Here is a 16,778-nt window from a genome sequence, read left to right as displayed (position 1 = left end):
CAAGAGGCAGCCGTGAAACAGGACTGACCCTGTTTGTGTGACGCCTCCTCCTAGAGGTCAAGCAAAGACATTACATCAACAGAGTTAATGATGGACGTTTGAGCCGTTTGAAGGTTTATTGTTCCCATAAATGGGATGATGCCGGCTTTCATCATATCCAAAAGATAAATGTGGAAAGAGGATTCACGCCACCTCCAATCCTCTGTTACCTCCAGCTATTAGGAATATAGCAAATTCATCCGGAGTAATATAACACATAACATGAGAGCCATAAATAATGAAGTTATTTTTGTTATCGATTAATTGGCCGATTATTTATTGAACACGTAAAAAGTCATAAAATAGCGGAAGATGCACATCACAATTCCCTGGAGCCCGAGGGGGAAGTCGGCACCACTTCACACAAATGACAAACATTTGCTTTTGCTGTGATTTATTGTTACGCTGTGAGTTCAGGCGACGATGAGCACAACACAACACAGACAGATCCCGATTAATTTAGAGGAGAAAAGGTTGATGCTTTGGTTGTATGTCGTTCACTCTACCATAACGAAAAGAAGTACAGCACTGAACTTGGCGAGCTGTGCACACGTGCATTGACATTACGCCCTAAAGAAACCACTATATACAGTATATCCAACACCGTACGGCCGTGAGGCGTTCACAAGCAGAGAGGAGCCGCTGTCCCTCTGGTCCTTTGTCTTGAAATCAAACACTGAAAAAGTGCCAAAGTACATCGAACAGTTCGTAAATCTTAAAATCACCACACAACAGCGGAAGGAGAAGCAATTAAAGTGACGACCTCATGATTCAACAGTCAATCAACAGTTAGAAGTGCTCGTATTGGAAGTACGAGTGACCTGGAGCAAACTCCAATAAACCTCAGTCAACTGCGGTGAGTTTCCAAAGAGCTTCGGAGAAGTCTGGAAACACCCTGCGGCCGCAGCGGGCTGGGTTCACAACTCCCAACAGCGAGCGCCGCTCGCAGATCTGCGATGTGCACACGCCTCTGTCATCAGGATGCTGGCTGTTGTTGCAACACAGATGGCCACAGTGAAGCAGAGGTGAAAACATCTGGTTTGTATGTCCAGGTGAGGGAGGGGAGGGGAGTCGCCGGGTGAAAACACATTCTGTTTACATTCAATGCTTGCTTCACTTTACTGGATCCCACCAGTTCTAACTCCAGAAAATCTGGATGAATGCAGGCGTCCGGAAATGAAATGTCTTGCTGTGTCAGGGTTTAACTGACTGAACCAATATTCCTCTTAAAGAATGCTCAGGTGGGTTGTGATGCCAACACTATAAGCCTTTATAAACACTATACAAACATTCAACAAGTGGTCTCTAACACACTACTTGTGAGCAGATATTCGCATTGATCAATGCAGCTATACGTCCTCCTCTGGTCAGCCATAATATAGTAAAACACAGAAGTAATAATACAAAATATGTCTTTATAGCGGCGTACAACTAAATTATAGCATGTTATGAACTGCGTTTACATACTCATTATAAATGGTAAATAGCAGGACTTAAATGGAAGTGTTACAGTTTTAACTGCTGCAGTCCAGAAACGTGAAATTACAAATGTCTGCATGGCTTTTACAGGATATTGTGTTTGTTTTTTTAAACCGCACACTGACAACATTCTCATAAAAACAGATCAAAGAGGCTCCTGACATGGCACAAAAAGATACAAGGCTTTTCAAACTCCATCAGTTACAGTCCAGTTCACGTGTGCATTTCCTGATATTGTCCGTGCAGCGTTGTCGACGCGTATCTGTTCCTGTATCCACGGTGCCGCAAAGGCCTCACTTCTCTTTTTGGCCTACGACATTTGACTGAGGGTGGATGGAGTTGACGGAGGTGTGTTGTATTTACTGTAAATGCAGTGCTTGAGTTGGTGGGTTATTCCCCCCCCCCCCCTCCCTCTCTCCCACATCATGGAACAGTTTAGGACTCCTCGTCGGTGGCGCTGGGGGAGCGCTCCTGGAGGAGAGACACAAGAGATAACTTCAGAATGTCTGCTGCATGATATCAGATGAGATGGTATGAAAGTATATAGATGGTATAAAGTAAAGAATGGAGAAGAAATGTCGTCACCTGAGCACATCCATCATCCATTCCCTTCTCTGCATACTACCAATTAAAACTATTCTCACTCTCTGAAGGGAAATACTGTAGCTTAAAAAATATGTTTACTTGATCACAACCTTACAATTGTTCTTTTAACAAAACATACATCCCATATGTCACTGTAAACAAAACAACAGTGCACATGCATGGGAAACACACACACACACACACACACACACACACACAGTTACCTCCTCCTGCTGATCCTCTGAGTCGTCGTCACTGACAACAGGCTTGGCTCTGTTGCGGCCTGTTCGTCTGCTGCTTCTCTTCCCTCGATCTCCACCTTTATCCTTCCTTCCTGGACGGATCTTCACTTTCACTGAGCGAGCATGACCCACACACACACACATACACAAGATTCATGTTAACAGCATAAATAAAGATTTTAGAGAACATTTTTAAGTGTAAGTGAAGGGAAACTTAAGTGCGCGTCTCATGTGAGAAGAATGACATCACAACAAGTACAACTCAGAAGAACAAATAAGATTACATCGTACAAACAACAACAAACTAAAGCTTAACAACAGCTTACATTCGGACTCCGATTCTTCCTCCAGCTCCTCTTCCTCTTCCTCGCTCTCCTCTCCCTCACTTTCTTCCTCCTTCTCGACTTTTTGCCTCAAACTGGTAAACACTGACTGGAGGACTATGGAGTCTTCATATATCTGCTCAGATGGTAGAAAACAACTTTTACTATCAACATCGAGTGGATAGAGGCAACAACGGCGCTTTCAGTTCATGTGTGTTTTTGAAGAATTTAGTGTTTCATGATGGACGGCCGATAGAGAGGAAAAGTCATCTGCCGAGCCCGATACAGGCCTATCTATCCGCACACCTTATCAAGAGCAGTTTCATGTGGGAACTATGGTTGAAAGATTATAGCATATATATATATATATATATATATATATATACAAAGCATCTCCAAAACTAGGCAACTCACACAAAAATTATCTAAATAGCACTACAGTTAGGGGAACATGTATTTCTGATTTTATTCAAAGCTTTCTAGTTATGTCAATCAGGTTATGTCTATATGTGTGTGTGTGTGTGTGTATATATATATATATATATATATATATGCAGGAGTGAAGGAGGTCTCACCAGCGACCCCTCCAGGTTGAAGGTCTGAGCGTTTTGGAAGAGCAGCATGACGTCTCTCTCCAGGTCACCCAGAGTGCGGTAGCGATAACCTCGAATCCTCTCCTACAGCCAAGGCACAGTCAGTGCAACACAAACTGGATAAGAGAACTATGTGTATCTGTTGACCGTAACATTTCATTTATTGTTGTTGTTGCTGCTGTTGTTCCTTTGCTGCTTCTGTGACTAACCCCACCCCGAAAAAACAAATAACTATTTTTCTGCTCTGACCTTGATCTTCCTGAAGTCAACAGGCGTGCGGATCAGTTCGTAGTACTCCGGCAGCTCTTTTCGAGACGGCAGCTGGATGAACACCTCGCTCAGTTGACGCCCACTGGCGCTGCAGGAAATGACATCATCAGGATGAGACAAACCAATTTACATTAACATCTGAAAGCTGACTGAAATCCCCCTTTATTCATTTCATCTATTCAAACACTCATAACTGACAACTTTCCAAATAACTCATGAATACAAATGTACATTTTAGTTTCAGAGTTCAGATCACCAGTTTGCCAGTTTCTAGTTAAAATGTGGATTTACATTTATTTCTTTTTTTGTGGAAAAAACCCTCTGCATTAGTTTCTCTGTTAACCATAGCCATGCGTACATAAAACACTGTCAACGAACATAGAAAACCTATATAATACTAAATTGCATCCATTTGTGTGGCATCTAATGGGTTCATTTGTAAACGTGACAATCTAAATGTCTGAATCAGGGACGTCACTATGAGGGCAGAAAAAAATCAACTGCTCAAGGAAGTGCAACATCCCTTTTCTTTTGACCTTGTTGGCCGGAAACTCAAAATTGCTGGTCACATTTTCACAACAGAAATGTGTGTGTGTGTGTGTGTGTGTGTCAGTTAAGAAGCACCAGAACACGTGACCTACCTGTCTTTATACTTGATGACGGCATCCACGATCTTCCTCATCTTCTTCGAGAGGGCGGAGGGATTGGGGGAGATTTTCTCAGCAGGCGGTCGTCCCCTCTTCCTCTGCCTCTTCCCATCCTCATCTTTGTCCCCTCGCCCTCGTCCCCCCGAGGAAGAAGAGGAGGGCCCGGGGAGGTCCAGGTCGCGGTTACGCTTCCTCTTTCGGGTCGTCTTTTTGTGACGCACCTCTTCCTCGATCTCCTCCAGCGTGCCCTCCTCGATCGCCTGCACGGGGAAACAGACCGCAGGATCAGAACAACGGCCTCGCTGTCACGGAATGGAGAGGCACCCCTCCACTCCAGAGAGCAGCAGCTTTTATTTTGTATTTGAATCTCCATTGATGCTCATCACCTTGAGCCACTGCTTCTCCGTCAGTGAGTCGCTGTAGTCCACCTCCTTCCGCTGCCGGGATCCACGTCCAAACAGCTTCCCCTCCTCCTGCTCGCAGGTCAGCCGCTCAACCTCGGCGTCGTCCTTCAGGATCCAGTTGGGCAGCTCGTCTTCCTCCATCAGACGTGGTTTTCTCCGAGGGTTACGGGCGTCCTCGCGACGGCGGTCCAGGTCCATGCGCTGAGGGAGGAAGAGGGAGAAAAAGAGGGCAAGGAAACCAGTAAGTCGGCAGAGGAGTTACGTCCGCGCGAGCTGCGGTTCATCCTCGGAACACGGACCATGAACTGGTCGAACTCCTCCTCGCTCCGGGCGATCATCTGGTTGACCGTCTCGTCATCCGGCACCTCGTCCTCCTCCTGACAACACAGCAGGCACACATGGGCGAGCAGAGCATAAGCAAGCTCACTCTTTTAAAAACAAGACGGTGTGTTTCCGGTGCACGCACATACGCACAGTAATGTGGGGACACACTTCCTGCCCCCAGACCTCGTCTTGCTCCTCGTGCTCCAGGATGGCCTGCAGGAAGGCCCGGCGCTCGTTGCCGGAGGACTTCTGGTCGAACATGCCGGCCTGAATGACCTTTTGGTCCACGTTGAGTTTGTACTTGGCAGCGGCCAGGATCTTCTCTTCAACGCTGTTGACCGTGCAGAGGCGCAGCACGCGCACCTCTTTCAGCTGACCGATGCGGTGCGCTCGGTCCTGGGCCTGCAGGTCCTGAGGGGAGAGGACAAAGAGAGTTAGTGCGGAGTACGCTCTAACGCTTGCTGGTCCACATTCCACTTTTGCAGTATTGTTTGAGTGACATTTCGGTAACACTTTTAATGATGATCATGTCTATTATGCAGAAAAAAATCAGCTTTTAGCACTGCATAGTTATAGTTCTAAGCATTATTACCTTCGCATTGAAAATGCGGAAGGTAATGTTTTGATCGCCGTGTATTTCTTTATTTATATGCGTGTTACTCGCATCACTAAAAAAGTAATAAACCGAATCGCATGAAATTTGGTGGGATGATTGGTTATTATCCGGAGACCATTTGATTAGATTTTGGGATCGATCGGGTCAAAGGTCAAGGTCATGAAAAGGTCAAACTCTTCTTTTTACCATAGCGCGGTCAATTTTTATCCAATTGGCATGCAACTAATGCGAAAATGTTCATAATTCAATGATATGCGAAGGTATGCGCTCTACCGAGTGCCCGTTCTAGTTCACAATGCTTCATTACAATACTCATAAAACATTATAAAGTATTGTATCATGACTCTTATATGGTCAAGTATCATGAGACTCACATTTTTCACTCACACAAAGGATGTATTATAATTTCTAAAGTTGCGATACATTGTACATCACTGTTATTATGCCACTAAGTTACTCTCAGTGGTCATTGTTTGTAAGGGTATTTTGTATTTGTTTCTTCTTTTATTATAATGAAACAAATAGTGATTATAATGCATTCTAAAAAGATTATAAAGTGTTACAGCTATGATAATTATAAAACAACACGCAGCACTTCAGCAGCAACCAAATGAGATCACACCTGGTGCGGGTTCCAGTCGGAGTCAAAAATAACCACGGTGTCGGCAGACTGCAAGTTGAGGCCGAGGCCTCCAGCTCTTGTGCTCAGGAGGAAGATGAAGTAGTCCGACCCTGGTTCATTGAACATCTTCAGCAACATTCCTCTATCATCAGCTTTTGTGCTGCCTGAGATGCAAGAAGTGGGAGGAGAGCGGAAAAGCACACGAAGGAAGAATAAGCAGCAGAACAAAGGAACGAGATTACAGGAGAAAAAAGGAATGAAATTCATCAACCATCTCCAAGTACAGGGTCTCACCATCCAGACGCAGATACTTGAAGCTGCGATAGGCGAAGTAGTCCTCCATGATGGTCATGAGCGTGGTCATCTGACAGAAGAGCAGCACTTTGTGGTTTGTGGCTAGCAGCTTTGGTAGGATTCGATCCAACACCTCAAACTTTCCCGAGGCCCGATACAGGTCAAGGCTGACGTAAAGGCAGGCGGTGTTACCGTGTGTGTGTGTGTTTTTGCATGTGTGTGCGTGTGTGTGTAGGTGTGTGTGTTCGTGACCTGAAGAGGAATTAGCACTTACCCCTGGACTATCCCACCAGAGAATCCTAAATGTTCAGAGAAAGATTCCTGAAAAGCAATCAAAAACGTATTCCATGGTTCAGTCAAGTCAAACTTCTCTTTGAAGCTTGTACTGGGAAGCTTCCTATTGCCCAGTCCATCGTGTATTGTCCAGTCAATCTTGTGTGAAAAGAGATTTTCTGCGTCAATGTTTGTGTGCTTTCTGGATTTTACACATGGTGAGTGACATTTTTAATCAAAGCACATCCCAAGTTGTTTTTTTCAATCATTCAACCCCGGGGAAGGAAATAATGGTGGGACTAAATGCTTCTGCATCATTCTCCTCGATAGTACCTCTATTTGCTGGAATATGTACGGGTGGTTACAGATCTTCCTCAGCTGCATGATGGTGTTCATCAGGGTCTTTGTGCCTCCTTTACCCTGGTGAACCAGACAAAACGTACAGCTTGTAATCACACTGATATTCTTTCAATCAACATTTAATTATGAAAGGTACATTCTGAGCGGAGGCACACAAAAACACGATCATGTTGCACAAATATTATTTCAATAATCTTGATTCTGAAAGGAAAATGGACAGAAAAGTCCTAGAAACTATTTTATTTGGGTGTTACGGTGTTCTAACGATGTCACGCCCACACGGTGTTCATGTCCTCACCTTCTTGTTCTTCTCTGATCCGTCAGTGAGCAGGACCCCCTTGGCCTGCATGTGCCTGTACAGAACCCTCTGAAGAGACGACATGTCACACTTGATCACGTACTCCACCTGACGGAGAGGAGCAGCGTTTACCAGCATCGTCATCATTATATTATAAAAGATCTGCTCATGTGTCAGCATGTCATGTTATCCGTGTGTGCTGGAATAGGCAAAACATGCCTTCTCTGGAAGCTGTGCCTCCACTTCCTTCTTTAATCTGCGTAACAGGAAGGGCCGAAGTACTTTGTGGAGACGACGAATAATCAAGATGGTCTCCTCTTCATTGAGGTCCACCTGCAGGAGTAAAAGAGGCAGACATTTTGGCAAGAATAGACAGTGTAGCTCCCGCCTGTCGTCATCTGTCAAACACTTTTCTTAAAATGAGCGGATGTGGCGTGGCCCTCGTCTCCACCTTCTCCCCGGTCATGGCGAACGGGGCGTTGAACCACTGCTCGAAGGTGATGCAGCTCTTGAAGATGGTGGGCAGCAGGAAGTTCAGCAACGCCCAGAGCTCGGGGAGTTTGTTCTGCAGCGGCGTGCCCGTCAGGAGGACCCGCCGCGGGGCCAGGTAGTGGGTGTTCAGGACCTGGGTCAGCTTGCAGTGGTGGTTCTTCATGCGGTGGCCCTCGTCCACGATCATGTACTTCCAGCGAATCTGTTGGGGTTGAGGAGAGGGGAGGAGCCTGTTTGGTTGAGGTTGCTGCTGTACAGTCTATCTGCATCCAAATCAAACCAAAAAAACAGAAAGTGCTCAGGAGGAAAAGCTCTCTTGTCCTGTCCGTCCTCATGAGCCGCGCCGGCTACGGGCCAAGCCAAAACTTTTTTTTTGGAGCCTGTACTCAAAAACTACAACACCCACCTTTGAGCAGTCAGGAAGCCTATAAGACTACATGAGCATAAAGCAGCACGAGGGCCACTGAGGAGACGCGGTATACAGGCGGTGTCAGTGTGGCAGCACCTAGGAGAAAGCACTAACATGGTGGGGGGGGGTCAGATTGGCCAGGATGAAACACTTTGGGACTTTTGGGGATTTAGGGAGTGGGAGACGACCAACAAAACAACCCACATCGAAACCAAAGTCAAATGATTAAGAAACAGGAATGACACCCTGACTGCCTGGGTGTGTCAGCCCGCTCGTGTTTGTTTGTTCACCCGTTTCTCACCTTGGCCAGTACTTGTTTGTCCTTGATGATGTACTCGTAAGTGGTGAGTAAAACGTTGAACTTGCCACTGCGCAGCTGGGGGACGAAGGCTCGTCTGGCAGCAGGAGATCCCTGAAAGTTAAATTACAAATGTATGTATATTTTATTTACAGTATATAAATACACCATCTACTTCAATACATCGACTTAAGCGGGTCACACGATATTACAATAAATGCTACAATACAATAATTAGTGCCTTTTTAGAAGCAAAAACCCACCTTGTAGGAGATTTTCACGACCGTTGGTGCCCACTTGTCAAACTCATACACCCAGTTAGAAAGAGTTCTGTCAATGAGAGACAGCTCCGTTGTTTATATATTCTGAACAATACAACATCCTCCCCGTCTATATGTGTTGTTTAAATCACTTCCCTGACGAATGAGAACAAAACAAAGAGGTTACACTAACGAGAGTGGCACAATGATGAGGGAGGGCCCATTGAGCCGTTTGTGCTCCATGAGGTACGTGATGAGGGCGATGGTCTGGATGGTTTTCCCCAAACCCATCTCATCCGCGAGGATCCCATTCAGGTTGTTGTTGTAGAGAGAAACCAGCCACTCCAGACCTTTAACCTGACGGACACGGAGGGGCAGTCAGGCGAAACATTGACCTCCCCTAAAAGGAAACATTACCTCTCGCACGGTTGATCGGATGTGCTTCGTTCACCTGATACTGTTTGAGTTGTCCATTTATTAACAAAGAGGACTGTTTCTCCACCTTCTCAGTGACAGCGTGAGCCACAGAATAATACGACTGGAGGACTCGCTCGAACGCTGCGCCGCTGTATTCATCATCCACATCCTGCTTAGCGTTTCTGAGGAGGAAGGACACACACACACACACACAATTCATTATCTCTCTTTGTAAATACCTGATGATCACATGCTTTGTTTTGTTAACGGTGGCCCTGAGAACATAACTGGTACACAAATGTATTTAAAGGGAATACTCCATATGTGCACTCACTCGATGATGTGCTGGACATCCACCTCCGACACGTCTACGCCGTCGGGCCCTGAAATCTTCTTATTTTCCTCCACCGGAGCAGCCGATGGCTGAGGCTCCTCCTCTTCCTCCTGCCAGACAGACAGCACGTCAGCGACCGGCAGCGGTCAACGTGAAACTGGCTGCATGTCAACATGTCTTTTAAAACCACCCACCTCCTCTTCTTCCTCCTCGCTGTCTTCACTGTCTGAGCGAGGAGCCACCTCATAACTGGACAAAATACTCAAATTAAGTCGACTAACGGGCTCTGTAAGTCATCCTCATGCACATGTTCACGTTTAATCACAGACACATACACACAAGCCCTGAGGTGTATTAGATTAAAGAAACTAAAGGAAGCAGTAGCCATGCTTAGCAGCCCTGCGAGGCCAGACTGTTGATAACAGAGCAGGAAACAAATAATATACTGTCTGGAAACTGAAAAGACGACTTTGCATGAGCATACAAGCTGACACTAACATGCTCATATGTATAATACAGGTATTATTTTACATTAAGCATCACAATGTTTTGCAATGTAATGCTGAGCAAACTAGCATGCGTCATCCAGTTTTGCTGCAAGACAAATGAACCGTGTGGGACGGTGAAGCTGAAGTGGTTCATTTAGCATGCTCATGTGCATCCGGTCAGCACCTTGACCGTGTGAAGCGGCATTGCAGCATCTAAGTTACAACTAAGGGTCGAGCCAGGTGATGGTGCAAGATGAAAGGCCAAGGGTCATCACATCTCTAGAATTTGAGTTTTTTATATATTTTGAGGAGTGAATCAAATATCTAATAATAATAATAATAATAAATACCTCAATATTGGTCATTATGGTTGACTATTAGCGCTTTCACATATTTACACAATGAGATTTTTGATAAACAATCATCAGGAATTTGGACATAATGGGGCAAAAAATAGAAGAGCTAAGTTCGTAAAATGACATCACTTTACTTTATGTATCGTTTAAAACCAGGAAAAGACAACGCCAAAATCCAAGAAGATATCTAGTCTCGTATCACGATGTTGATGTACCAACACACACACACACGCACACACACAAATATAAACACCCACACACACACACCAATCTTCCTCTCTCCAGCCGCTCTCACCCGGGGTTCATCTCCAGCCAGGACTCCAGCTGTCCGGCTTTAGGGGCGTCCACTCCTGTCAGGATGTTCCCGCTGTCCACATGGATGACCTTCACGGGCAGGTCGCTCATCTGACTTGTTTCATCCAGAGGCTGCAGGGGACCAAACAAGTTATCTTTTGCATGGCAACAGTTTCGTTGGCTGGGTTTAAATGGCGGCTGATTGAGAAGAGACGACGCTTCAGACGGTGAAGGCTGTGTGCTAAGTTAAGTTCAACAGCTAATGAGTAGCAAGCAAATATCAAATTTAAGTGCTGCGTATTTCTCCACGTATGGCGTTGTCGTCGGCGATGGCTTTTAACTTTGGTCACGAGTTGCAGGTAGTCATTGTTTTGAGATATGTATATAACACGGGGATGTTTGTATAATACGGGGATGTTTGTTCGGGTGACATTTTTTTGGGGTCTCTGCTCAAAGAGGTCTCAAAAAGCAACAAAACAAAGAGTTCCTATAAGGTGAACCTAACATATCTAAAGAGCAAGACAACCGCACAACCAGTGACTCTTGAACATCCGCTTTAACTGCTTCTTTCTCTCTGGCATAAATGCGCAGTAATAACCACAACAGAGTTGAATGCCATCACCACAGCTGCTGCAGCTGCTCACCTCTCCATCAGGGCCCACGGCAGCGGGCTGAGCCTCGGCGATCTCCAACTGCGAGACAAGAAGAAGCTGAGAGTTGTACGTGATCTATTTTTGTACTAATCAGTCATTCACTATCACAAACAGACAGCACGCATCCTGGTTTTCCATACCTTTTTCTTTCTTCTTCTTCTTCTTCTTCTTCTTTATCTCCTTGAGGGCCTGCACAGCTTTGTGAGCCCGTACCAGCTCGGTGAGGTTGGCGACGTACTCGTCGGTCTGCTGCAGCAGGTAGGCCAGACGCTTGTCCTTCTTCTGGTCGATCAGTTTACGATAGCCCTCCTCATCCTCAGCCTGGGGAGGGGGGGGGACGCACATACAGTGTGTGTAAGGGGCAAAGCGTGTTCCGTTCATGCCTGCGAGACTGCACTCGCGTGGTTTCTCCTCACCATGAGCCTCCTCATCCTCTCCTTCTCGATGCGCTCGTTCTCTTTCTTCTGCTCCCGCTCCGTGTTGGCGTGGTAGGTCGCCACCGCTTTGGTCACTTTCTGCATTTTGCCCGTGATGGAGCGGTGGTACTCTTTGAAATCTTTGGCGTGCTGCAGGATGCTGTTGAGGTACTCCTGCGATCAGAGCGCAAGGACGCGGGCGAAGACGAAGCACGACAGAAGAGAGGTGGCATTAGAAAAAATAAATACAAAAATACCACTTTTATTTCCGGAGGTGACATCCATGACTGTGTTTGTCCTCCACCTGATGTTTCTGTCTGCGCTTGCGCTCTTGCTCGATCTTCTGCTGTTTCTCCAGTTTCTCCGTGATGCGCGCCTCTCGCAGAGACTGCCGCTTGCTTCGCTTGTAGGCCTTGGCGTCGAGGGCGGTCTCCAGAGTCGTGTCGCGACGCATGCACACCACCACGTCCTGGCGCAGCTGTGAACAGTTTAACGAGCACGGGGCGAACGGAGCAAAACACAAAGAGACTCATCATTCACGGACAGCGTAATGATGGGAGGGTTGGAGGTTGAAAGCGCGTATTGGCGTACCTGTCTCTGGAAGTTCAGCAGTCGGAGGGCTTTGAGCTCGATGGTAGCTTTGGTACGAAGGTCACCCGCCAGAGAACCCGGCAGGTTCTCCAGTTCAGCAATACGATGAGTGATACGAACCTGTAACCTGAGGGAGCACTACGTTGCATTTAAAAATGAATTATTCATAGCTTGTGTTTTTGCACTTGGTGGATTTGTAGTGCCTCTGGTAGACAGAATACAAGAACAAACTTGTGGTAAGAGTTTTGATTAATTCAGCAAGAAAACTCTCCAGCAATGTTATTTAATGCACCAGGAAACGTTCATGATATACGTGTGAATCCCCTGGCGTACCTGAACTCCCTGTCCTGCAGCATCTCCACTGGGTCGAGGCCGCAGGGTTTCTGAATGGGGGTAATGCGGCTCTGCTTGGCGTGGTAAGGCATCATGGGAGTAGGCTGTGCTGGCTGGCCGGGCGACTGAGTCTGTGGCGGCATTACTGGGGAGGCGGCGGGGGGAACTGAAGGCCGACCGGTGGGCTGAGGGGGAATAAGCTTATGAGGAGTGTTGCAGGGGGCTGCTGCATTCACCATGGGACCTTTGAGGGAAACGGAGAGTGGGTATGTCGGAAAGGTCTGCAGTCAATGTATAGAAAATTTACTATATACTTGAAAAGTCAATGTTTTGTTTCCCGGTAATTTTGATTTTGGTAGAACATTTAAACCAAAGGACACTAACATCTTCTGTGAACAGGAAGTCATGTATTATATACTTAAAGGTAACGTAGGGAGTTATTAACCACTGGTGGCACTATGGAGCAATGTTTCTGGGAATATGGTTTGTATTGTGCACAACATGTGGACGTACACATGCCTGCTGTTGGTTGTCACCTCTTCCATAAAGGCACAAAGACACTTTATCAATGCACCAACAACAAGAGGCAAGAAGTAGACTGCTAGCAAATAAAACATGCTGTGTGTTCCATTAAACATACTAAAATACCATTTAAAATGCCCGAAGATTTAGTATGTACAACTACTTTTGATGTCAAACGCAGTATCCCAAAAATACCAGGATGCTCGACTGCATCATGTCGCATTTTAAAGAAATGCAACCAGCATTATCTTCTGGCTATTCTATGGTAGATCACATTTTAATATATATATTAAAGAAAGCTCTTCATGGCACCTTTAAGTGAACAAAAATAGTTTTCCTGGCTTAATATCAGGACAAATACTGGAAGTGAGAATAAATGCTAGAAGGCTTTATCAACAGAGGATAATGTTTCAGGGTCGACAATGGGACATAATGGTCGAAAATCTTAAATGATGGCTCTAATAAAATTACACACCTGGCCCCATATATATTTGGTATATGAACATATTGTTCCTATTCCGAACTGGATATTTGTCTTAATTAAGATTCATAACTGGAATTCATATGCTTACTAGCTTTCCCTCAGCTCCTCATCCTCTCACTGCAGCACCACATACCTTCAGGCCAGGCCTTCGGGGGTCCGTTTGGGTTTTGTCCCTGCATCCCAGCTGCACCCGACGGGCCTGGAGGAGGCATGCCCATCATTCCTAAAGAAACAAATACGTACAGGTTGTTTTAAGACTTTTGGCGGAGTTATAACACAAAGCTTGGTATTCCACACATTTCCCGTGCATGCTCACCATGAACTCGGCTGTAGCCTGAGCCCATCGGCCCAGGCCCTGGTACTGGTCCTGCTGGCCCACCTATCGGTCCGCTTCCAGTTCCGGGAGCCAGGCTGAGCATGGGCTGCTGCTGCATCCCGGGCATCGGCCTCTTCCCTTGGACCGCCATCTGGAGGTGGTCTGGCAGGGGCTGCCCCCGGGCCAGCATCTTATAAGCCATGATCTGGGCTCTGAGTTGGTGAAGCTGGTTCTGGTTGAAAGGAGTAGGACCGACAGGACCACCAGGACCTCCCGGGCACGGAGGGCCTCCAGAATCAAGCCCGGAGGTGAGCCCAGAGACACCGGGTCCCAGGATGGGCCCGTGGCTGGGGCCTGGGCCACAGCTACCCGGAGGGCCGGGCCGGTTATTTGGACCCAGGGAGTGTTGATCGCCACTGGGGCCGTCTAGAGGTGCAGAGGCAGAGCCGGGACCACCAGAGGAGGAGGAGGAGGATGGCATTAGAGGTCCAGAGGGGGGGGCATTTGAAGGGACAGGGCTGGAGTGGTCAGAACCACCCAATGGAGAGTGGTAACCTGGAAGGGCACATTTGACATTTTGGGAAATATTGATCTGACAAAGAAATATCCCCAGTAATGCCACACAGATGGATATTTGTGTCGTTTATATCAAACAAACGAGTCATAACGTGTTTCCAGTCTGGAGGGTGACATCACTCTGTCGGACAGGCTGATTTCCCAAAGTGTTGTAACTACTGCATGAGTAACTCATTCATTCTTCATTATTGTCCCACTCCCATCAGACTGTTCAGTTGTTTCATCATGTTGTTAACGCTTTATAGCAGACCGCTGCATGCAGACACGCCAAGCTACAACGTTGCTACCCGACCGGTAGAGGTGGCTTTACTCCGCCTGCTGTGTTTTGATATTTAACCCCTCACCCCAAAAAAGTGTAAAGAGCGAGAAGCAACGGCTTGTAACGGCTCGCTCCGACAGAGACGCTCCCCGTGAGCCGGGCTACGCCATCACAGAAGAGTACACAACTGTTCTTGCACAATGCTGGGAAAGGCAGATGTTGCGCAAGCTTCGTCTGAGCAGCAGCGCCTACCTTGCGAGTGTTGGTCCAGAGGGCTGGGCGGGGGGCCCATACCGCTGTGCCCGCCCTGTCTCATCGACAGTCCCTTCATCTGAATGAAGCGGCTCTCCTCCCCCAGGCCCTTCTCATGCAGGCTCTCCATGGACTGTGGGAGAAATAAAACGGGGTGGAAATGAAAACGGTCATCCAGCTGCTTAGAGTTCTAGTCTTAGAGTTCTAATGGGGCAAAGAGCGTATTGAAATAAATAATACAACCGTTATAAATATCATATAAAATGTAAGGAGTTGTATGATGATGACCGTTTCACACGCTTGAAGAAGTTTGACTGGTAAATATGGCAAAGCGGATTGTATGAATTAATATCCACCTTTTTCAGAGGTATTACAGGCTAAAAGTGATGCATTAGGATACAACGTGCCATGCTAGCATGTGCCCTTGGTGATTGACTGGAGCCATGATGGAAATATGAAATGAAGGTGCGTCACATATATACAGTAAATATAGAATATGCCAAGCTTACCATGTAAAGCCACAGTTATAAAGTTTAATGTTTTTTTGTGTAATTAAGAACCATATAGCCGCATGGTACAGCCAACAGATTATGTGATTGGGATGTTTTAACTCCTTTATATGCATAAATAACATTCAATTGGCTGGATATGGATTCAAGCATATGGGACTACAGCGGGACGTTGGGGGCCCCGTCACGTCCTTACTTTGTGCAGAGGGTGCATGCTGTCCGGGCCGTATCCAGAGGGCCCTGGCTGGGAGAGTCCAGAGGACGGAGGGCCAGGGCTGGGGCCCATCATACTGTGAGAGGAGCCAGGGGAGGGACCGGGGCCCAGCATGGCGCCAGGGGAGGGACCTGGGCGAGGGGTGCCTCCAATGGGGGGATCTGGCGTTGACATCGCCCTGGATCTCCTGCTCCTCGGTGAGCAGCAGGGACCTGAGATAAACGGCAGAGAGGAGGTGAGAGGAGGAGGAGGAGGAGGAGGAGGAGGAGGAGGAGGAGGACGTGGCCCGTTGAGAAACTCCTTTACACTGAGCAAAAGTAATTGATCCAAATTAGCATTCATGTAGTGGTTTGATAGCCTAAACTGTTGGGGGACGTCTCAACCGCCAGGCCGCATATCTGCTTTAGCTGCACCGTTGTGATAACCGAGGGTTCTGCGCAGCCTCTTGCCGGACACGGGAGCATCTTCTCAAACGCGCCAGCTGAACACTCTCCATCCTCCGCTGCAGCAAATCACCCGTTGCGCGCAAATGCAATTCCGGCTGCAGGATCTACCGCTGCACTTGAACTGAACACGGGGGCAATCACAGCACATTATGCACACGAGCCCATGATGCTGAGAACCCCACCCCCCCTTTCTCCCCCACCCCTCATCTCCTCCCCCGACCATGGAAGGGGGTCTCGTTATATATATAAAAAATTAAAAATAATAGGAATGGCGGACTGTGCTTGTGCGACTGACCTACCCGCATGAACAGGAGAGGCGGCCCTGGGTGAACGTCTGCGCTCCCGAGTTGCTGTTTGCGGGGGATGAAGAGGACGACGCGGCGGTTTACGCAATTAGTCTACTCACCCTCTCGGTAATGTGCCTCGGAGCGTTGATTCGTCTCACCCGCGCGGCTCGAGCGCCCCCTGCGCCGCTTCTATGACCGAATGT

The 16,778-nt window shown here is 47.2% G+C and overlaps 1 protein-coding gene across 1 annotated transcript; it reads right to left on the bottom strand.

Annotated features, from left to right (window-relative positions):
• Positions 1–416: 416 nt before the first annotated feature.
• LOC130190199 (transcription activator BRG1) lies at positions 417–16,778 on the bottom strand. The gene is made up of 34 exons (XM_056409492.1): positions 16,584–16,778; positions 15,825–16,054; positions 15,120–15,252; positions 14,033–14,587; positions 13,850–13,939; positions 12,711–12,954; positions 12,378–12,504; positions 12,091–12,264; positions 11,787–11,960; positions 11,520–11,691; positions 11,362–11,411; positions 10,719–10,849; positions 9,774–9,828; positions 9,580–9,689; positions 9,280–9,427; positions 9,022–9,185; positions 8,832–8,898; positions 8,572–8,682; positions 7,821–8,063; positions 7,589–7,702; positions 7,370–7,477; positions 7,045–7,131; positions 6,713–6,759; positions 6,439–6,605; positions 6,145–6,308; positions 5,057–5,317; positions 4,882–4,959; positions 4,565–4,783; positions 4,173–4,438; positions 3,511–3,619; positions 3,244–3,345; positions 2,672–2,804; positions 2,328–2,458; positions 417–1,989 (listed from the first exon to the last, which is right to left on the bottom strand). The coding sequence occupies exons 1-34, from the start codon at positions 16,591–16,593 to the stop codon at positions 1,954–1,956; spliced, it is 5,010 nt and encodes a 1,669-aa protein (XP_056265467.1). The 5' UTR covers positions 16,594–16,778; the 3' UTR covers positions 417–1,953.

This window comes from Pseudoliparis swirei, chromosome 24, assembly GCF_029220125.1.
Source record: "Pseudoliparis swirei isolate HS2019 ecotype Mariana Trench chromosome 24, NWPU_hadal_v1, whole genome shotgun sequence".
NCBI classification, from domain to species: domain Eukaryota; kingdom Metazoa; phylum Chordata; class Actinopteri; order Perciformes; family Liparidae; genus Pseudoliparis; species Pseudoliparis swirei.
Note: the sequence above shows the minus strand (reverse complement) of the source record. Positions and strands in the feature narration are given on the sequence as shown.